We start from the raw sequence: 20009 nt of genomic DNA, 5'->3' as shown, positions 1-20009 counted from the left end.
AGGAGAGAGAGAGAGAGAGGTGTAAAACTTTACTTACTATATGTGGACAGAAAAAGGCACTATTGTGTATACTGCTGTTGGTTAGTGGCAACTAGGGAGTTCTAGCACTCTGACCAGCCAACAGGGAACCTAGAAAGAGATCTTGGAGACCATTCCTAGCAAGAGTTCCCAGGCCTAGGACTGGTCCTGGGCCAGTATCCTCATTCAGAATGCTACTTTAATGTACTCTAAAACTGCTTCTGTTTGGCTCCAGTAAATATCACAAGATCTTAGGTACAAAGAAATAAATTTACAGAAAATCTTGAAGCAAGATCTTCAACATTTGGTTTTAAATTCCTCCCTTATGATAATGGGCTTATAGCAGCCCAGTTCCTGGCTCTCCTAGACCCTTTGTTCATATACCCATACTTCCCCTCACCCTGCTGTGGCTTGGAATCTGGCAAAAGCTGTCTCCCTCTGCTGCTCTGGGCCTTCTTCTTCCCTCCCCTGGAAGAGCCGGGAGGAAGATAAGCACAGCAATCTGTCAGCCGCTCCACTTTGGAGCTCCACAGAGGCTGTGGTTAGGAGAAGCCAAGCCATCCAGAACACTGAGAAGAGAGCAAACTATCAGCATGCCCAGTTATAGAAGATGATTCTAGAGGCATCTCTCAGTGTTCATTTCTGGGATGGGGATAGGGCATGCTGCAGCAGTGTGAAACCGGAAAGAGCACCTTCTCCCTTACCAACCTGCCCAGTCACTGAGGGCATGGGAAGACATGCTCCTGGTGGTTCTACATGGACCTATGACCTGACTGGAGTCCACCCGGAGAAGAGCCTTCAGTGTGGTGGCCCCCTTCCTATGGAACTCCCTGCTCCTGGAAGTCAGGCAGGCACCAACATTGTGCTGCTTCCATCGCCTCTTGAAAACAGCTCTTTTCCAGGAATTATTCCTTACCTGGCCAGCCATGGGTTTGGTATTCTGTTTTTAAAAGTTCAATATGGTGTTTTAATTCTTTTTATCTTTTTATTATTTTACCTTTTATGTTCACCACTCTGGAATCTGTTTAGATATGGCGCGGTATACAAATGTTGTAAATAAACAAACAAACATGAAAACATGCCTAAGGCTGCCCTTTCCCACCCTGGAATGGGGGCCTAACTGGAGGATAAGGGTAGGTCGAAGGGATGATGGAGGCTACAACCTTTTCCACGCAGAGAATCAAGTATAACAGCATGGAAGCCTAGTGAACCAAAGTAAGAGTCTATTCTTAAATTCAGCTTGATTAAGCAACTGTGCTGCAGAGATCAAGGGCACAATCCTATGGGGATAGGCGGCCGCCTCCGAACTCAGAGGCGAGGCGACCACCTATCCAATGCAGGGCAGGAGAAGCACAGAGGGGATCATTCCCTCCATGCGTCTCCTGCCCTGCATTTGCAACTAGACAGCCAATTTCAGCTCTCTAGCTAAGGGAAGGCGGAGCAAGGGAGGAGGCTGCTGGATGACACATAACGTGTGTTGTACTTGCATTTCCGCCTTCCCCGCCCTGGAGTGCCCCATTTTGGCCACTCTGCACTCCTCTTCTGAGCACAGAGCATGGGGCAGTTCCGTGCTGCCTGTGAGGCAGTGCGGAAGAGGGGGAAGGTCAGTTCCCAGAAAACCACATTTCCTATGGCTGTCCGGCCGCTGACTAGTGGCCATAGGATTGCTCCCTAAGTGTTCTTAGTGCCATTGCAATGGAGGAGAATGGTGACAAGACCAGAATGAGTTGGCTCCACCTACCATTGTTTCTGGCTCCACCCACCATTGTTTCTGGCTCCACCCACCATTGTTTCTGGCTCCACCCACCATTGTTTCTGGCTCCACCCACCCTTGTTTCTGGCTCCACCCACCCTTGTTTCTGGCTCCACCCACCATTGGTCACCCTGTCCCTTGCCCTACCAGTCCTGATGGACACCAGCTGCCATTGGCTAAGTGCAGATAAGTTTAAAGCCTTAGTAGAGATGGACGGATCTGCCAAGTTTGATTAAGCGTCGGTTTCTCATTTTCTCTACATTAAGTTTGTTCCGCCCTGTTTCGGCATCAGTTTGCAAATTTGGATTTTTAAAGTCCGCATGAGAATCCATGCCTATGTTCATGCACACTTGTCTAAATGTAATGTATACATTTTTGCACACACTTTTCAAAATAGAAACATTCTTGCAACAGATTTCCTCTAAAACAATTGAGTTTTGTACCCACGCTCCTCTAATATATGCAATTTTTTAGCACGCTTTTCCCTATTGTACACATTTTATGGTTTGCAAACTGTGTTGCAAAATTCAGGGAAGTGTCTCTCCCACTGTATTGATGCGTTCCAAATTGATGCATAGGTCCAGGAAGTGCAAGTTGTATAAATTAGTATTAAAATGTGAACCTAGCAAATTTCTCACCCATCCCCAAGACTTCAATGATTGATCTGTTCATTAGACCAGATCCAAGTCTATCTAACCAGCATTTGGCTCTGACAAATCAATATACATAGCTATGGCAATAGCTCCTCAGATCATGAGTCTAGACTAAAGAATGGAAGAGATGAGGCTACTTCACATCCCCCCACCTCCACCCCCACCCCCAAACACACATTCCCCAGTCTCCGATAAGAGCATGTAGAATCAAGCAGCACTTAGACAGCTGGCCAAGGAAATGAATGACAAACCCCATGTGGCTATTTAGAACTTGTAAAAGCTTTTTTATTTAAACCTTTAAAAGAGACAAATGCATTATTTTAAAACTACCTGTAGCTGCTGGTGTCCCTTGCCTATCTTAATAGTATGCAATGCGTCCCTAAATCCTCTTTAAAAGCACCGTCGGTGTACAACATTTGGTCCAAATTCTCTGTAGTCAGCTGCAGTAACCCACATTTGCTTGAAGGTGCTCAGGGATGTGATAATAGAGGCCCCGATCCATGTCGAGAACCACCGATCTGGGGGCGCTATTACCTTTATGGGAACCCCTTGGGGGACTTGATTTTCTAGCCCCTTAAAAACCCTCTCATCTAATCCTGGAAAGAGAGAGGATCCTCCGGAAAGCAGCACATTGCTGTAAAGCACATTGCGGATGCTGGGGTCACATTTTTTAATGCTTCTGGTTATTATTTTGTGAAGGCCTTGGCCATTTTTGCTAATGTTGTTTGGTGTGAAAAGGATCTCCGGTGCTAGGAAGAGAGCGTCACCAATTTTGATCCTGTTTCCATCGGGAAGTTCGTACTCTTTGGAGGACTCCTCCGATCTCTTATTCTGTTCGTGGTGTGCATCCACAGCCACAAAACACAGCTTCACTTTGATGTCTTCCACAATGTGGTTCCCCTCTGGGAGGTTTCTGAAGAATTTTCTGTTTTCCAGGAGAAGTTCTCTCAGGAACTCAGTGACATCTCTGCCACCAATATCCAGTCTAGTGACAGCATGGGGCAAGCAGTACCCCTCATACACAGGCACTGCATGGCTAGCCCCAAAGCCACTGTCAATCACCATCCCAGTGTAGCGTGCCGAAGCATAGAGAGACAGTACGGCTTGGATGGAAAGATAGAAGGCTGGGACCTTAAAGCGCTCAAACATCAGTTGAGTGAGTTTGGCTCGATCCTCTTTTGGATTCAGAGGACATTCGGTCATTAACAGAGGCCTCTCGAACGCTTTAATTCCCAACCCTTTGTCATAGATGTGCTTCCAGATCTTCTCCATATCATCCCATGAACTAATGAGGCCACTTTCTACAGGGTATCTCAATGACAATGCTTCTCGCCTCTCCTGAGCTTCATTCCCTACATAGCATTCCTTCTGCTTGGCTTTGGATAGCGACAATTTGCTTTTGGGGCAGCCGAGAACTGAAGCAATGACATGTCGTGGGCCAACTTCTCCCGAGATCCCGGCCTTGCAAAGTCCAGATCCATTGTCGATGATCACAGCTTGCGTATTGAAGACTCTAGACCTCAGTCCTCCTCGCTTGTGTACCATTTCGAACCAACATTGACAAAGTCAGCACCTCGTGAAGGTTATGGCGCTGAACAGTCAAGGGCATATCTTCTGATGTTTCAAGAGAACAAAGACACCCCTAAAAAGCAGCATTCTCAAAACAGTGCATCAGCATGCAAGATGTCAGTCTCCCATCTAAGGTAACCAGAAACTGGTGTCTGTAGCTAATACTTAACAATGGGTGAGATCATTGTTAGTGATTGTTCGGTGGTCTCTAGGAAACCAGTAGATGGATAAAAGCTCAAGATGCAAAGTCACTTATGGCAAAATCCTATGAAGATATTCAGCAGCCTCTGAACTCAGAGGCTGCCTGGATATCCAATGCAGGGTGGCTGGAACATGGAAATGGTCTTCAGGCACTCTGCATTTCTGCTAGACAGGCAATTTTGCCCATCTAGCAGCAGCACTTTGGAGTGCTGGGTCGGCCATAGGAAGAGTCATATGGTTGCTGTCAGGAATGAATCTGAGCATGTGGAGGTGTCTAGCAGCTCAGATTCAGAATGGGAACAACCAGAACAGGGGGAGGCTTCTCCCTAGCGAGCTCAGTTATGGCAAGACCTTCTTCCCAAGACCTTGACACACAGATGGCCCAGCCTGAATGCCACCCCCCCTTTCCTCCACCATGAGAACCTGGGTTTGGGGGGAAGGAGGAGAGTGAGGGGCGTGACTTGTGGGATGCTAGGGTCCATCTCAAAGTGGAGTGGGAAAAGTTATAGGCAGGGCTCAGACGCTCCACCAGGTTGGCCACTCGTGGGAGCCAACACAGGAGAGAGCCACCCTAAGGGAGGGGCAACCCTGCCAAACTAGTCTGGCTGAGACGTTCTTGCCCAGACTGCTGGCAACTTCTCTAACTTCCACTTCGTCTCCTCTCTTGATATCTGTAGTTGTGTGGACTAGCTGTTTCATTGCATTCTGAAAGTTTCCTAGAATCTGCGTTTGTAAAGAAGCTGGTTGTTAACTAATAAAGAAGTGTAGCTCAAAGCCTTGTTTCCTGGAGTGTGTTGATTGTGGAGGGAGAGGATGAAAGAACGTGACAGCTGCAGCCCCAGTCTCCTCCCCTCCCCTGGGAACATCCCCCTTTCCCATCATCGCACACCTTTTCCAAGTGCAGAGACGCAGCAGGAACAGTGCTGGCTACAAGGGGTAGGGAGAGGGGGTAGGGAGTGTGGTTTCTGGGCTCTGAGGTCAGAGCCCTGTTTCTGACCTTGGAGACCAGAAACTGGAATAAGTTCTGATCGAAAGTTCACCAAGCCCCATCATTGCAGGCTTTTAGGAAGGACCTGAAAACCTACTATTTCATTCTGGCCTACCCCTGATTATGTTTTATTGGACTGGGTTGTTGTAGCTGCAGGTGTATGTGGTAGGTTTGGCTTTTATGCTGGTGTTGGTTTTTTTAGGGTATTTGCTGCTGTTGCTGCTTTTACTGTTTTTATGACTGTATCGGTTTTTATTGTGTAAGTTTTATTGTTGTACTGTTCTTACTGTTTTTATTACCGTATCGGTTTTTATTATGTGAATTTTATTGTTGTATGCCGCCTTGGGAGGGCTTCTGCCCTGAAAGATGGCCAAGAAATATGTTAATTAAATAAATAATACATAATAGAGGGCGGTTTACATTACAGAATGTCTTATGAATTATGAGCCAGTGTGGTGTAGTGGCAAGAGTGTTGGACTGGGAGCTGGGAGATCCGGGTTCTGGTCCCCACTCAGCCGTGGAAGCTCACTGGGTGACTTTGGGCCAGTCACAGACTCTCAGCCCAACCCACCTCACAGGGTTGTTGTTGTGAGGATAAAATGGAGAGGAAGAGGAGGATAATGTATGCTGCCTTGGGTTCTTTAAGGATGAAGAAAGGTGGGATATAAGTGTAATAAATGAAGGAGAAGGAGAGCCAATGTGCTGTAGTGGCTAGAGTGTAGGACTGGGAGTTGGGAGATCCGGGTTCTAGTCCCCACTCGGCCATGGAAGCTCACTGGGTGACTTTGGGCCAGTCACAGACTCTCAGCCCAACCCACCTCACAGGGTTGTTGTTGTGAGGATAAAATGGAGAGGAGGAGGATAATGTAAGCCGCCTTGGGTTCCTTGCAAGGGAAAAAAGGTGGGGTATAAATGCAATAAATGCAATAAATAATAATTATGAATTACATATCTATTTACTATTCTTCTGAGGATGCTCAGGTGATATAGATGGTGTATCCTTGTTTTTATCATCCCAACAACTCTGTGAGGTAGACTATGTTGAGAGATAATGATTTGGACCAAGGTCACCTAGAAAGCTTTTTGGCTGACCTGGGTCTCCCTGCTCAAAGTCGAACCCTCTTACCATTACACCAAACTGATGTAGGCTGAACTGAATGATCATTAGCTAGATTCAGTTCTGTTGAAAAGGGGACATGTCTTATTTATTCTCTGATTTGAAGATTATTAAGTCCTTTCAGGTGGGGTGAAGCCAGGGAGGTATAAGAGAATACTCTGAAAGCAAAGTTAATCAAGTTAATGGGATCAAGAACATAAGAAGAACCCTGCTGGATGCAGAACAACAGCTTTACCTACTCCGGCTTTATCTATTCTGTTTCCCAGAGTGCCCAACCAGACGTCCATAAGTAGGGCATGAAGGTAATGCATTTCTCCCACAATACATTTCTCCAGAGACTGGTTGACTGGTGGAATGCCTCTCATTTCCCCTCAGATCCTGGAGGTGGCAATGGGCATTAAAATTTCATGACTAGTAGCCATTGATAGCTTCATCTTCAATGAATTTGCCTAATCTTTCGGGTTGGTAGCAGCCTGTCAACACATCTTGTGGAAGTGGATTCCGTAGTTAATTACGGGCTGCGTGAAGAGGTCCTTCCTTTTGCCTGTCCTAAATCTCCCTCCATTCAGCTTCATTGGATGACCCTGTTGCGTTCTAGCATTATGAAAATGAGTGAACAGCTTCTCTCCATCCACTTTTTTCCATACACTGCAGAATTCTATATACTGCTATCATCTCCCCCTAGAGACGTGTGTTGTATGGAAAAGGTAACACCCAATATTTTAATTGTTTTTAATGTATTTTATTGCTGTGAGCCACCTAGGGAGGGCTTCTGCCCTGAAAGGGGGCCAATAATTATTATAAATAAATAAATAAGCAAGCAAGCAAGCAAGTAAGCAAGCAAGCAAGCAAGCAAGCAACTACGGTGTGTTCCTACAAACTGTGAGGAACCACCAGGGCTAGAACCCATGTAGCTGTGTATGCTGCCTAGGGATGCTGGAGAAATCGTCTGCAGACCCAAATGAGGCTGGGTTCCAAAAGGATCCAACCTCCGGAATCTTCAGCAGACCAGCTGTGCTTACCTCCGTGTCTGAAGGAATTCCTGTGGGGCAGCTTTCCAACTTCCTAAAAAAACGTGATACGGTAATGGTGGCTGCCATTAGCTTATCGCAGGGAAGTTACAGCTGCAAATGGTGTATTGCATGCCATAAAGCACTTACTTTTACCTAATGACAGCTGTAAACAGCTGCAATTTAGGTAAAAGTAAGTGCTTTATGGCCGCAAATGGCATACAATACCCCATTCACGGCTGTAATTTCCCCACGATAGGCTAATGGCAGCTGCCATTAGCGTATCGCATCTTCTAGAGAGCTGGAGAGCCACTCTGCCAACTCTGGTGGCTGCAGCAGGGCTCCAGTGGCCTCTGTGGGGCCCCAAGCAGCCCAAATTGCCCCACAGAGTGGACCCCTCCCCAGACCAGACAGTGGGGGGGTTCGTACATCACTAGTGCTGCCCCATGTCGTGACTTTCCAGGGCTACTACTGGTAGGAGAGTATCCTGGGGAGTAAAGTTTTCCAAGTAGAGACGGACAAGTCACTCTATTTCCAGTTCAGGTCAGTTTCACATGCACTCAGTTATAAGTCCATTCTGTTCAATCAGTCTGCATTTTTAAAAAAGCACAGATATTCACATTTATTTTTGCACACCATTTCTACTAATATATGCATTTAATACATGTTTCCTTCCCTTCTATGCAGCCTTCCCTAATACACATTGTCTTCCATGCAACCTTCCTTAATATGTGCATTCTCATATGTGACATACACGCCATCCTCATCAGCCCAACCACTGCAGATCTGCAGTGTTGCCACACTCAGAGTGCATTCGCATTTGTCGAGTTCCCCTCTGGCAGCCCCAGATCTCTGAAGTTTTGGGGATGCACATACAACCAAGAATTCTGTTCTCGGTGATGCACAGCTTCTGCCTGTTTTCTTTCATCATTGCAAGGCACTGGGAGAGTGTCTCCCAACCGGGACACACATCAGCCAGATCCTGGCACCTTACTTCCTGTGGCATGCTACCTCCTCTGCAAAGCTGGCTGATGTCATGATGTGGTGCAAGGTAACAGCACCAGCCTGAATATGGTCGGTTGAAACCTCAGTCCAATCAGGACCCTTCAGGCCTTATAAAGCTCGAACATCTCTGAGTCAGCTCTTCAACAGAGGGGTAGAATCATAGAATCATAGAATAGTAGGGTTGGAAGGGGCCTACAAGGCCATCGAGTCCAACCCCCTGCTCAATGCAGGAATCCAGGTCAGAGCAACCCTGACAGATGGCTGTCCAGCCTCATCTTGAATGCCTACAGTGTGGAAGAGCCCACCACCTCCCTAATAGGTGGTCAGATATCCCCCCCCCCCACAAACACACACCTTGAGAGGATTTGGGAAGAGGCCTCAGGCTGCATAATCTAGCTCCAACCCCAGTGCTGATGTCCCTGTCAGCCAAGCTCCCCACTGCAGTGACTGGCTACCACACCTGTGCCTTCCATGTGTTTGGAATACGGATGGCCATCATAGGGAAATCCAGCCCTTTTGGGGCACACCCAATTTCCTGGAGACCCCAACTTGGCTTGCATTTGTGAGCTGAGCTACGGGCTTTTTCCTGAAATCTGGGAACTTAATCGGGGTGGGGGGGGTTCTTCTAAAATTGCCATTTCCCTAGGATCCCCAATGCGGCACTCACAGGCACCGTTTCCACAAATTGCAGCCATCATTTGCTTGACTTGTGCAAACTATGGCTGTGATTTGCAGAAATCATGCAAGTTTGCGCAATTCTCAGCTGAAATTTGCCCACTTTATGCAAATTTGTCACTGTGATTTGCAACGTTTTTTAATGCAACAAAAAATATGGAAATTCTGCCAGCTGGTCTGACTTGTTGTGCACTAAGTCAGGCCAGCTGGTGGAAGACAGAATGGAGTGTGGGGCTCAGCCGATGAAAGCTCTTTGAGTTCCACCCCCCAAGTGGATTCCTCTGACTTTCCTACTTTGTAATGTGTCTCAAAGGTCTGTACACACATACCAACAGACGTATGTAGAGTTCTTCCTTGTGAAGGTCCCACTTTGTTTGAAGGTGCTGTATGGGTGTACATTGGTATGTGCATCAAGTGGGGATGTCAGAGAATTCCACCGTGGACTCAAATGAGGCTGGATACTTTGGAATCCAGCCTCCGGTATCCGCGGCAGAACGGCTCCACTTATCTCTGCATCCAGAGGATTCCCCGCGGAACGGCACTCCGGCTCTGTGGCATTTGCGATACCGCGGCTGCCATTACCGTATTCCTTAGGGAAACACACCCGCAAATGGTGTAGTGGACACCACTTGTGGCCATAAATCCCTGAGTTTACCCTAATTGTAGCCATTTACAGCTCTATTTAGATAAAAAAAAACAGTGCTTTACAGCTGCAAGTGGCGTCCACTACACCATTTGGGGCTGTATTTCCCCAAGGATTACGGTAATGGCAGCCACCATTACTGTATCACCAGCGCTGCAGAGCCGGAGTGCGGCTCCTCTGGGAAAGGATCTGAGATATCCTCTGGATGTGGAGCCGCACCGGAGGATTTGGGGGGGGGGGCGAGGAATGGATCACCTCCCCCCACTGCAGACACCGTCATGGAACGGACTGCGAGTAATCTGCCCATCCCTGGGCCATCAAATCCATTCTAGCATGTTGTGAATGAATGCGGGATGGAGGGGGAGTGAGGTTTTAAAAATCTGAATGTGGGGAAAAGAAGAACTGCCAGATTAGCCCATCCCCATATATGGATCCCTTACACATTCTTTCAGCATGTGAAGGGGGTCATATCTCCCGTCCCCCCAGGCAGAGCAGCTTGTCATTAACAGAAGCTGCAGTGCAGTTTTGCCCTGCTTTGCCTTCGCTTGCCCACCCTCCTTATGTCAGAGCCGACCTGAGGTATTTTGCTGCCTGAGGCAAGAGACAAGATGGTGCCTGCTCCCATTCCATGACATGTACAGAAAGTGATGGGACTAGTAGGTGTATCTTTCTCCAACACTGGCAGTGGGACAACGTTCTCCACTCCCCATGCCCCTGAAGGCAGCAGGCTAACTTAGGGGGTGCAGAGCAAGCCACATTGTCCACAGTTTTCTTCTCCAGTTTCTTGTTGCCACCTCCCAACATCTGCTGCCTGAAGCCACTGCCTCACCCTGCCTCCATACATTAATTCTATACATTAATCTGAGCCTGTGAGCAGAGTCTATTCATGTGCAGGTTCTTTGTACATGTGTGTACAAAGATTCTTTGTGTATCTGTGACCATGCATAAAGAGTGGTTGAATGTGTGAACGGCCCCATAGTCACATGGGAACATGGAAAATATACAGCAATACAAGATATACAGCAAAGACATTGGGCTGGATCCAGCCACAGTCATACTTAGAGTAGTCCCACTGAAATCAATGGAAGTTAAGTTAGCCATGTTTAACTTATGTCCCATTGTTTTAAGTATAACTTAGTCTGAATCCAAACCATGGCATTTCTGTACTCAGAATAATTCTCTTTTCTACTCAGAGTGTCTGATCCATGAGTTCTCTGTCCCCCACCCCCACCCAACGTGGCCTGTTAATCCCCATCTGTCAATGAGAGAGGGACAGGGGTGGAGGGCCATAGTCCACACTAGAGCAATCAATTGTATCAAGGAATTCATTAAAAAAGTTTGAATAAAGTGTTGTGTGTGTGTGTGGGGGGGGGATAAGTGACATAATTTATGGATGCAGACCTCAAGTATTTCTTGGATATGGTTCTCTTCCAGTGCTTTCTCCCCACCCCTTTCAATCACTATGTGAAGCAGGGTTGTCATACAAGGCAAGAGAAGAACATCATTCAGGAATCTTCTGCAGGGTGACATGGCAAGATGCCAATGAAAAGCCACCATGACCCAAATGGGTGCTTCTCTAATTATTTATTTTCTTGTAAATTCTGGCCAGCCAATAAATCCAAAGACAGCTGAATCTTTTTTCATATATATATATATATATATATATATATATATACATACATACACACACACACACACACACACATACACACTTTGGGAGGGCCACCTATTTATGGCCTTTTCTTGGAGCTGCCACTGTTCTAAAAGGTCCAAAGGGGAAGATGGTCCTTCTTAAAAACATTTCCGGTGAACCACGCCTGGGCCAAAATCTTTGTAATCATTGAGAGTGACCCACATTTGTCTGAAAGATGTCAAGCAAGTCAGAATAGAGGCCCCAATCCATACACAGTACTTCCTCTCTGGGGGTGCAATGATTCTCACTGATATCCCAATTGGTACCTGAAGCTGCATTTCCTTCAAGATGCGCTCATCCAATCCACAAAACAAGGTGGATCCACCAGAAAGGAGAATGTTTCCATAAAGATCTCTGCGGACATCGATGTCGCATTTCATGATGCTGTTGAAGATCATTCTGTGTACGCCAGGGGCATCGATGCCAACGTTAGCAGGAGAAAAGAGGGTCTCAGGAGCTCGAAAGAGCTGACTACCGATCCTGATGACATTCCCGTCAGGCAATTTATACTCTCTCAGAAGGTATTCTGGCTTGGCTTTCATTTCTTGGATGGGATCTAACGCCACATAGCAGAGCTTCTCCTTGATGTCTTTCACAATTTCTCTTTCGGCTGTGCTGACAAAGGAATGCCCACTTTCCAGAAGGAGCCTCATGAAGTATTCAGTGATATCCCTTCCAGCAATATCCAACCTGGACACTGCATGTGGCAAACAGTAGCCCTCATAGATAGGCACAGTGTGAGTAACACCATCCCCGCTATCCATGACTATCCCAGTGGTACGTGCTGATGCGTATAGTGCCAGTGTAGCCTGGACGGCTACGTACATAGCAGGCACCTTGAAGTTCTCAAACATGATCTCTGTCATTCTCTCCCGATTCTGGAGTGGATTCAGTGGGGCTTCTGTCAGCAACACGGGCCTGTCACTGGCTTTGATTCTCAGTTCACACTCATAGACGTGCCGCCATATCCTCTCCATGTCATCCCAAGATGTCACGATGCCATGGTCAATGGGATAATTCAGTGACAAGACTCCCCGTTTGGACTGAGCTTCTTCTCCGATGTAATATTCCTTCTGGCCAGCTCCCAGCATGGTGGCTTTGGCTTTTGAGCGACCAACTATTGCCGTGATAACCGATCTCGGGGCACTATCCCCAGCAATACCGGCCTTGCACAGTCCAGACCCATTGTCAAAGATCACAGCTGGGATGTCTAGATGTTTGGGATCAGACATTCTTTGGACTGTTTATTGTTCACATGGAGAAGCAGCCTGGTAAGATGATGGGATTGGAGGCCAACTAGAATGCCTAAGAATGAAGGTTCTAGAGTGGTGATGTCATACACAACAGCACCTCTTGTACGCAGAAGGGGGTTGCTTTATCCAGGCTACCACAAGGAGACGCTAATTCAGCAGTTCTGAGGGATATTCCTTTCTCGTTCCAGCATTTGTTTGTCGTCAAGATATCTAAACAATGGATCATTGAAGTAATAGATGGCATCTCAACAGACACAGTCTCCAACAGACTATGGAATAAGGATGATAGGTTACTAGGGTACATGGAAGGAAGAACTGGGAATGTGGAGGGTGGGTGGGTGGGGAGGATGGGATCAGGTGCTCCTTATAGATTGTTTTCTTTCTTTCTTTCTTTCTCTTTCTCTTTCTCTTTCTCTTTCTCTTTCTCTCTTTCTCTCCCTCCCTCCCTCCCTCCCTCCCTCTCTTTCTTTCTTTCTTTCTTTCTTTCTTTCGGAGTTCACCAAAGATGTTGACGTTTCCTAGAAAAATAAATCATGACCATAACAAATACATTTGCAGATGTATGCTTGGAGTAAACAATTTACCTGAAGAGTGGGAGTCACTTTTGTAATGAAAGTCACCCTGAATCCTAGGCATGTTTACTCAGAAGTAAGTCCCACTGAGTTCAATGGTCCATTGGAAAAAGGGGGACCTTCCTTCTAAGTAAAGCTCCAAAAGATCAAGTTGTAGGCCATTTTAGCAGTGGTGATTATGAATAACAGGTTGGATCCAGACTTGGTCATGCTTAGAATAGACCCATTGAAATCAATGGGATAAGTGAGCCATGACTAACTTAAGTCCCACTGATTTCAATTAAGGATGCATGGATTTTGTTTAATCCGTTCAGTTTGTGTTTCGTGTATTGTCAGGAGTCTTTTGTTTTGTCTGCCACTCATTGATGGAATTGGATTTTTCCCCCTTTAGAAAAGTATGCAAAAAAGTCCACAATTTACCTAATTCTCACTGGTATGTAACTTTTTGTATATTTTTCAGCTCAGTGTACAATCAATGAGCAGTGCACACAAAAAAAGAGTACTACACAGCAGAGGCTGAAGAGAGATCAGAGATGTATAAAACATTGCGGCGCCGGGGAAGGTCAACAAAGGAAATATTAGCATATTTTCCAGCAACTTTCATATTTTCACATTTGTGTACAATTGCATATAAAGTAAAAAGTAGTCTACTACTCAGAAGATGCTATTCTGCTGGCAAATCTGTGGGTCAGATAAATACAAATCCAAAGTCATTTGAACCTGTTTCGGATTTCTCAGACATCCCTAATTTCAGTGGGTCTTCTCTAAGCGTGACTGAGTCTGGATCCAACTCATTGCTGTTATTTTGGTAGGGTGTTATATTTTAAGCTGTGTCACATTTTTATTTTTAAAAATGGTGTGACAGAAGTTTACTACTATGACTAACACCAACAATATCGATATAGATATTTATTATATCTGCAAACTCTCAGAGTTTACTTTGGAGAGCTATCAAGTTTGACTGAGAAATATAAGCTAGAGTAAGGAAAAATTAGATACTTTTTAAAAAGTCACCTGTGAACATGCAGTTAATGGCAGAGACCTGTGGTGGTTGCATTTTAATTGCTTCTCCCAATAGCCTGAAGTTATAGGCAGCTTCAAAGCAAGGGTGGCTTCCATTAAATTTAATTACTCTCCCTTGCAGCCGGCATAGCTAAGGTGGCAGCACCCAATTAAAGGTGGTTATGAATCAGAAGCAGATCCCTGTTTCAAGATAAAGATGCACTTGGAACATGAGTTAAGGACTTGCATGTGCATAGGGTTGTTGGTCACAGGAAAAGCACACCAATATAGCAAATAGGTACTGGGCCTCTCATTGTTACCAGAAATGTTGGAGAATAGGTTGAGTCTTTCTTTCTTTCTTTCTTTCTTTCTTTCTTTCTTTCTTTCTTTCTTTCTTTCTTTCTTTTCCATCAACCGTGTTGGCATTCTGGGCACCATTTTGCATCCTTTTCCTTTCTTTGGAGCCCGTGTGTGTGTGTGTGTGTGTGTGTGTGTGTAGGGGAGAATATTTAGAGAAACTTCTTCAATGTGTCCTTCTTTTTCCAGGACAATGCCCCACACTGTGGTCCCCTAGAGGCTCACAGGGGTCGCAGAATCAAGGCAGGAAGAAAGTAAGCTCTTGGATAGCTCCAAGGGATACTTGCTGGCTGGGACTTTCTCCTACTAGGACAATAGGAGGATGTTGTCTCAGCAGATAGCTAAAGCCAACTGAAGCTTCGTGTAGGCTGGCAAGGTCTGTAGTGTGGTCAGCTCCATCCCTTCTGGAGGAGCTGACTGGATTGTTAAAGGGACCTCCTCACCTGATTTTGTAGCCTGAGACTTCTGCAAGTCTGGAGAATTTGAGGTTCTTCTGGGAACTCATCCCCCAAACAATCCTCTGATGCACACTGGAATGCCTGAGGGCTGTGAGACATGACAGCCACAGTGAGAAAAAGAACAATCTCAGAAACATTTTCCAGAGATTTTTCAGCTCAGCTCTACCCACAATTCAGTTGTACCAATGCTTCCTGTGGGTCCATTTAGGGGTAAGTTTCAATAAATGTAGTAGACAATTACATGAGACCATATTCCTCTGTCCCCAGAGGTATCATTGTTGTACATTCTGGAAAGTTGTGTAAGAAAAGACAATAAGCTTTTGGTGAGTAATTTATTGGCTTGAGTTTGAATATTAATAGCTAAATATCGGAAAAGTGCAACACTGCTATTGCTTGAACAGTGTGGGGAGTAATTGGTATGTTATGATTATGTTGACATTGTCTGCAATTCAGAAGGCACATGACAAAGCATTATTATATTAAAAGCCTTGGAAGAAATTTTGCCATGTTTAGGAGCAATACATTTCCTAGAGAAAGTATACAATTGGAGATTCATTTGGTTTTATAATAGTAGTGATAATACTAGTTGGTCATACTGTGTTTTAAATTTGGGCTTTTGGAAGATGGAAGGATGACAGAAGTAGCTTCCAGTGGGGTCCAGGTAGGGACACGCAGAACTCGTTCTCCAAGAAATTTAATTAGTCCTATCAAAACTCTTCATTTGCTTTCTTTGGATTTTTCTCTTGAGCAGAAAATTAGTCCTTTCCCTCTTCTGCAACTTAAATGCTATTTATTCCATTACAAACTCAATTTCACCCTGTACACGTACATTACTTTTCTGCAAGGGTGTGCTGTGTGGGTAGACCTTTTTGCTGTCCTATCAGGAATTGGGTTGGCTCCCAGAAGCGCAGATATCCAGCTCCGTGACATCCCATAGTAAGTGTTTAGTAGGTGGCTTTAATCTGTGTGGGTGCCAGCTGATGGAGAGGCTCAGAACCAGGGCCAGCCCCAGATATTTTGCTCCCTGAGGAAAAGAACAAGATGGCGCCCTCTCCCATTCCATATAGAAAAGCCGACTGGACAGTTTCTTCAATACTGACAATGGAACAGCATTCACCACTGCACCCGAAGGCAGCAAATTAGCTTAGAGGGAACAGGGCAGTGCTCTCCTCCAGCAGCTTGCTGCCATCTCCCAGCATCTGCTGCCTGAGGCGACCGCCTCCCTCTGCCTGATGGTAGGGCCGGCCCTGCTCAGAACAGCACTTTCCTTCACAGACCTGGCATGAGAAATGTCCAAGATGCCCCAAATGAGGAAGTATGGTCAGATACAAATATAAGTTTTGGTAGTGGTATAGGAATACCATGCAAGTTATATATGGAGGGAACAACTTTGAATGGCTACTAGTCAGAAGAATAGCTATGTATACTGCAACAACTTCATTGGCTATTGGTCTGTTTCCAGACATAGTGCAAAGTGCTGGATATGACCTATAAAGCCTTATATGGTTTGGGACCGGGCTAGTTGAAAAACCACCTTCTCCCACATGAACCTCTATACGTTTAAGATGTTCAGGAGAGAACATCTTTTGGTATTGCCACCTTCAGAAGTTCCTTTGGTGGCACCCCAGAGAAGGCCTTCTTGGCTTCATGGCTGAGTGGGGATTTGAACATGATTTCCCTGGTCTTAACTGATCACTCTAACCACTACACAGCACTACCATAAAATAAAGAGACATGGCCACATGCTTAGATTCATGTCTAGTTTGATCTTGAGACACACGCTGTCTTTACTACAGAACAAGGCTAGGTAACCCAGAGACCTCCAGATATTTTGCACTGCGACTCCTACCATCCTTGGCCATTGGCCATGCTGGCTGATGGGAGTTGTAGTTCCAAACATTTGGAGGACTCCAGGTTGCCTAACCCTGTTATAGAATATTATCACAAAGCTGTTTCTTTAAAGAAGGGGTGTGGCCTCAGACAGCAAGAGTGGCAATGTATGGGTATGGTTAAGGAAGGAGGGATGGGACATTGAGACAGCCAGTATCTACAAAATACTTCCCCCACCCACACTTATGCAACTGACTTCACACCTCCTATGATAGCTGGTAATAAAGAATTTGGCTCAAGAATTAAAATACTTGAAACTGTGAAGAACATGGTAGGGTTTAAAAAAAATGTTGGTTTATTTCATTTTTTAACAAGGGCAGCTTACTAGAATTACAGCCCAAACACCTGTGAACAGCTTCCCAAAGATGCTGGTTCCCCCCTCTGCCCCCCTATGAGAAGGCACAAACCATAAATAGTTTAATAAGCTATTTATAGGGCATTCTTTGCCTGCTTTATTTGAAAATGGTTGAGCACACAGTTTCCACTTCAAGAACTATACATAGCTTTGTGCTTTTATTGACCAATCTCAGTCTTTTTTTTTTTTTTTAAGGGGGGGGAGCACACTTTCTCCTCAGTTCATAGCCATCTCTTTACTAGATGCATTTAGGCTTCCTCAGCTAGGTTTTAAGTGAAAACAGGCCATTATAAAAGCCATGCAAAAGGAGCAAAGAAGGAAAGAAAAAGCTAGACTTCTACAAATGGAAATCAGGATGGTGGTGTTACTTTGGAATGGGAGTTTAGGAAGGATTTTTTGTTGCTGTTGTTAAAAATACATATATGTATGCATTCATGTTGCCCCCTGAAAAGTATCATTTGCTCTTTCCTCTGAAGATGATTAGAAATAGATGTAGGAAGAGCGGTCCATAGAAATACAATTATGTACAATACTAATTCTCAGAATGCCCTCACTTATGTAGCCCGAATGGCACAATCCATGCAGAAGAGGAGAGCATGAGCAGACTCAGGGGAACCCTGAAGCTTGCAGATCTTGTTGTTGTTTATTTGGTCAGTCGCTTCTGACTCTTCGTGACTTCACGGACCAGCCCACGCCAGAGCTTCCTGTTGGCCGTCGCCACCCCCAGCTCCCCCAAGGTCGAGTCCGTCACCTCCAGAATATCATCCATCCATCTTGCCCTTGGTCGGCCCCTCTTCCTTTGGCCTTCCACTTTCCCTAGCCTCGGCATCTTCTCCAGGGTATCCTGTCTTCTCATTATGTGGCCAAAGTACTTCAGTTTTGCCTTTAATATACTTAAAAAAAAAAAAAAACCTTTGGTGGGACACCACCCCCCAATAGTCCAATGAGGACTGAGTATGCTCAGTTGGCATGGAATACTTACTGACTGTTGGGGTGGGGATGGAAAACTGAGAGGAAGGGGGAATGGAATGGAATATCCTTGACAGGAGCACTCCACACTGCAACATTCTGTTGTAACTCCCACTTCTATTTGTCAACAGCCAGTTTCCAGTTTTCTTTCTCTCCCAACATTCCATGACCAGGGTGCAGAACCTCATGCCCATGGGCCAAATTCAGTCCACCTGCAGTCCCAATCTGGGACTCCAAAAGGCCATGCCCCTTTCTCCCAAGCATTGATCATTTGATGGTCTCCAAATCATTTATTGGTTTCCCTTGCACAGTCAAGAAAGTGAACCCAGGATGGGGCTATTTGCAGACAGAAGCAACCTTGAATTTCAAGGGCAGGGGTCACCAGGTACCAAAAGCAAGTTTACCCCATCTCTTCCCCACTGGTGTCCTTCAGATATACTTATTTTTTGTTACTTGCCCAGTACCTCAAATACAAGGGATTGTCTAGCACCTTACAGGACACAATATGTGGCTGATGGGACAAATTTGGCTTGGTGGATTACAAATTGTGAGAACTCCATTTAGAGGAACTGATTTGTCCGAAGGCACCCAAGATGCAAATTATCTTTTGTATTAATTATATATCCATCTGACTCTTATGGCTTCCTGCAAAGGAGGGGCCATAGTGGAATGGGAAAGCCCCTGCTTTGCATGTAGAAGGTCCCAAATTCAATCCCCAACAGCATCTCCAGGTAGGGTTGTTGAAGAAATCCGCAAACTGTGGATTCTGCAATGGACCAGCATTTCCCAATTTGCATGGATTCCATGGACTTGTGGACTTCTTTTTTTAACTTCCCAGAATTTTACCCAAATTTAGTCATAGAAAAAAACACCGGCTGAAAATGCACATTTCCCCCTTAGGCTAAAGGATGAACATGCACATTTTGGGGGGGATATGCATTTTTGCAAGTGTGAATTGGTGCAAATGTGAATATGTGCAAATTTGGGAAACTGGAAAACATCCACTTCCATCAGTGAATGGAGAATGGAATGAAAGGCACCTGACAATCCACAAAATGTGGATGGAAGAGATTTTACAAAATCCCTACCTCCCTAACTCCAGGTAGGGCTGAGAAAGCCTATAAGCTGAAATCCTGGAGAGCTGCACCCAGTCTGTGTAGAGCAATCTTCCCCAACCTTGTACCCTCCAGATGTTTTGGATTCCTGTCAGTGCCAGCCAGCATGGCAAATGGTCAGAGATGATTGGAATTGTAGTCCAAAACATCTGGAGGGCACCTTGTTGGAGAAGACTAATGCAGGCAACACTGATCCATATGGACCAGTGGTCTGTTCTGGCTGCTTCCTACATTCCCAAAATATCCTTGGAATTGTTTGGTGAGGTGTCATTTTGTTGCAGATTCCTCTGTCACAGAACCAGGATTCTTTAGAGAGCTGGAATTAAATTTGGACCAAATTGTGCCCATAGTGCAGATATGTTCTCGGACTGCTGCTGGTGGTGGGTGGCATACCACTGATCTGTCTTAGTTTGAAATTTGGAGCAGGGAATTCACTGGTGGTCTCTTGCCTTGGGACCCACAGAAACATGGATCCATCCATGGCTGTTCATTCTCCTTTTTCCTTTCCTCACTCAAAGGCCCATTTCTTGGCCTGAACTTCCCTTGACATTGCACATTACACATGTTTTTTTGGCAAAACTTGCTATTCTAAAACACGTGGTTTCCAAATCATTACCTTGGCCGCTGAATGGTTCCAGGAATCCCCCATATAAAAAGTTGCTTTCTCTCATGATTTCATATTTTTACACTAGTGCATTTAGCTATGTTGTTTA

The 20009-nt window shown here is 45.4% G+C and overlaps 2 protein-coding genes across 2 annotated transcripts; both read right to left on the bottom strand.

Moving 5' to 3' along the window:
• Positions 1–2814: 2814 nt before the first annotated feature.
• Positions 2815–3969, bottom strand: LOC146335360 (actin-related protein T2-like). The gene has a single exon (XM_084821965.1). The coding sequence runs from the start codon at positions 3967–3969 to the stop codon at positions 2815–2817; it is 1155 nt and encodes a 384-aa protein (XP_084678091.1).
• Positions 3970–11423: 7454 nt separating this feature from the next.
• LOC146335359 (actin-1-like) lies at positions 11424–16829 on the bottom strand. Its single transcript, XM_084821884.1, has 2 exons — positions 16817–16829; positions 11424–12535 (listed from the first exon to the last, which is right to left on the bottom strand). Exons 1-2 carry the CDS (start codon positions 16827–16829, stop codon positions 11424–11426), a joined length of 1125 nt encoding a protein of 374 aa, XP_084678010.1.
• Between the last annotated feature and the right edge of the window lie 3180 nt (positions 16830–20009).

This window comes from Heloderma suspectum, chromosome 15, assembly GCF_057233095.1.
Source record: "Heloderma suspectum isolate Gila_16-S chromosome 15, 16-S_ref, whole genome shotgun sequence".
In the NCBI taxonomy this organism is placed as follows: domain Eukaryota; kingdom Metazoa; phylum Chordata; class Lepidosauria; order Squamata; family Helodermatidae; genus Heloderma; species Heloderma suspectum.
This window is presented reverse-complemented; position numbering and strand designations above follow the sequence as displayed.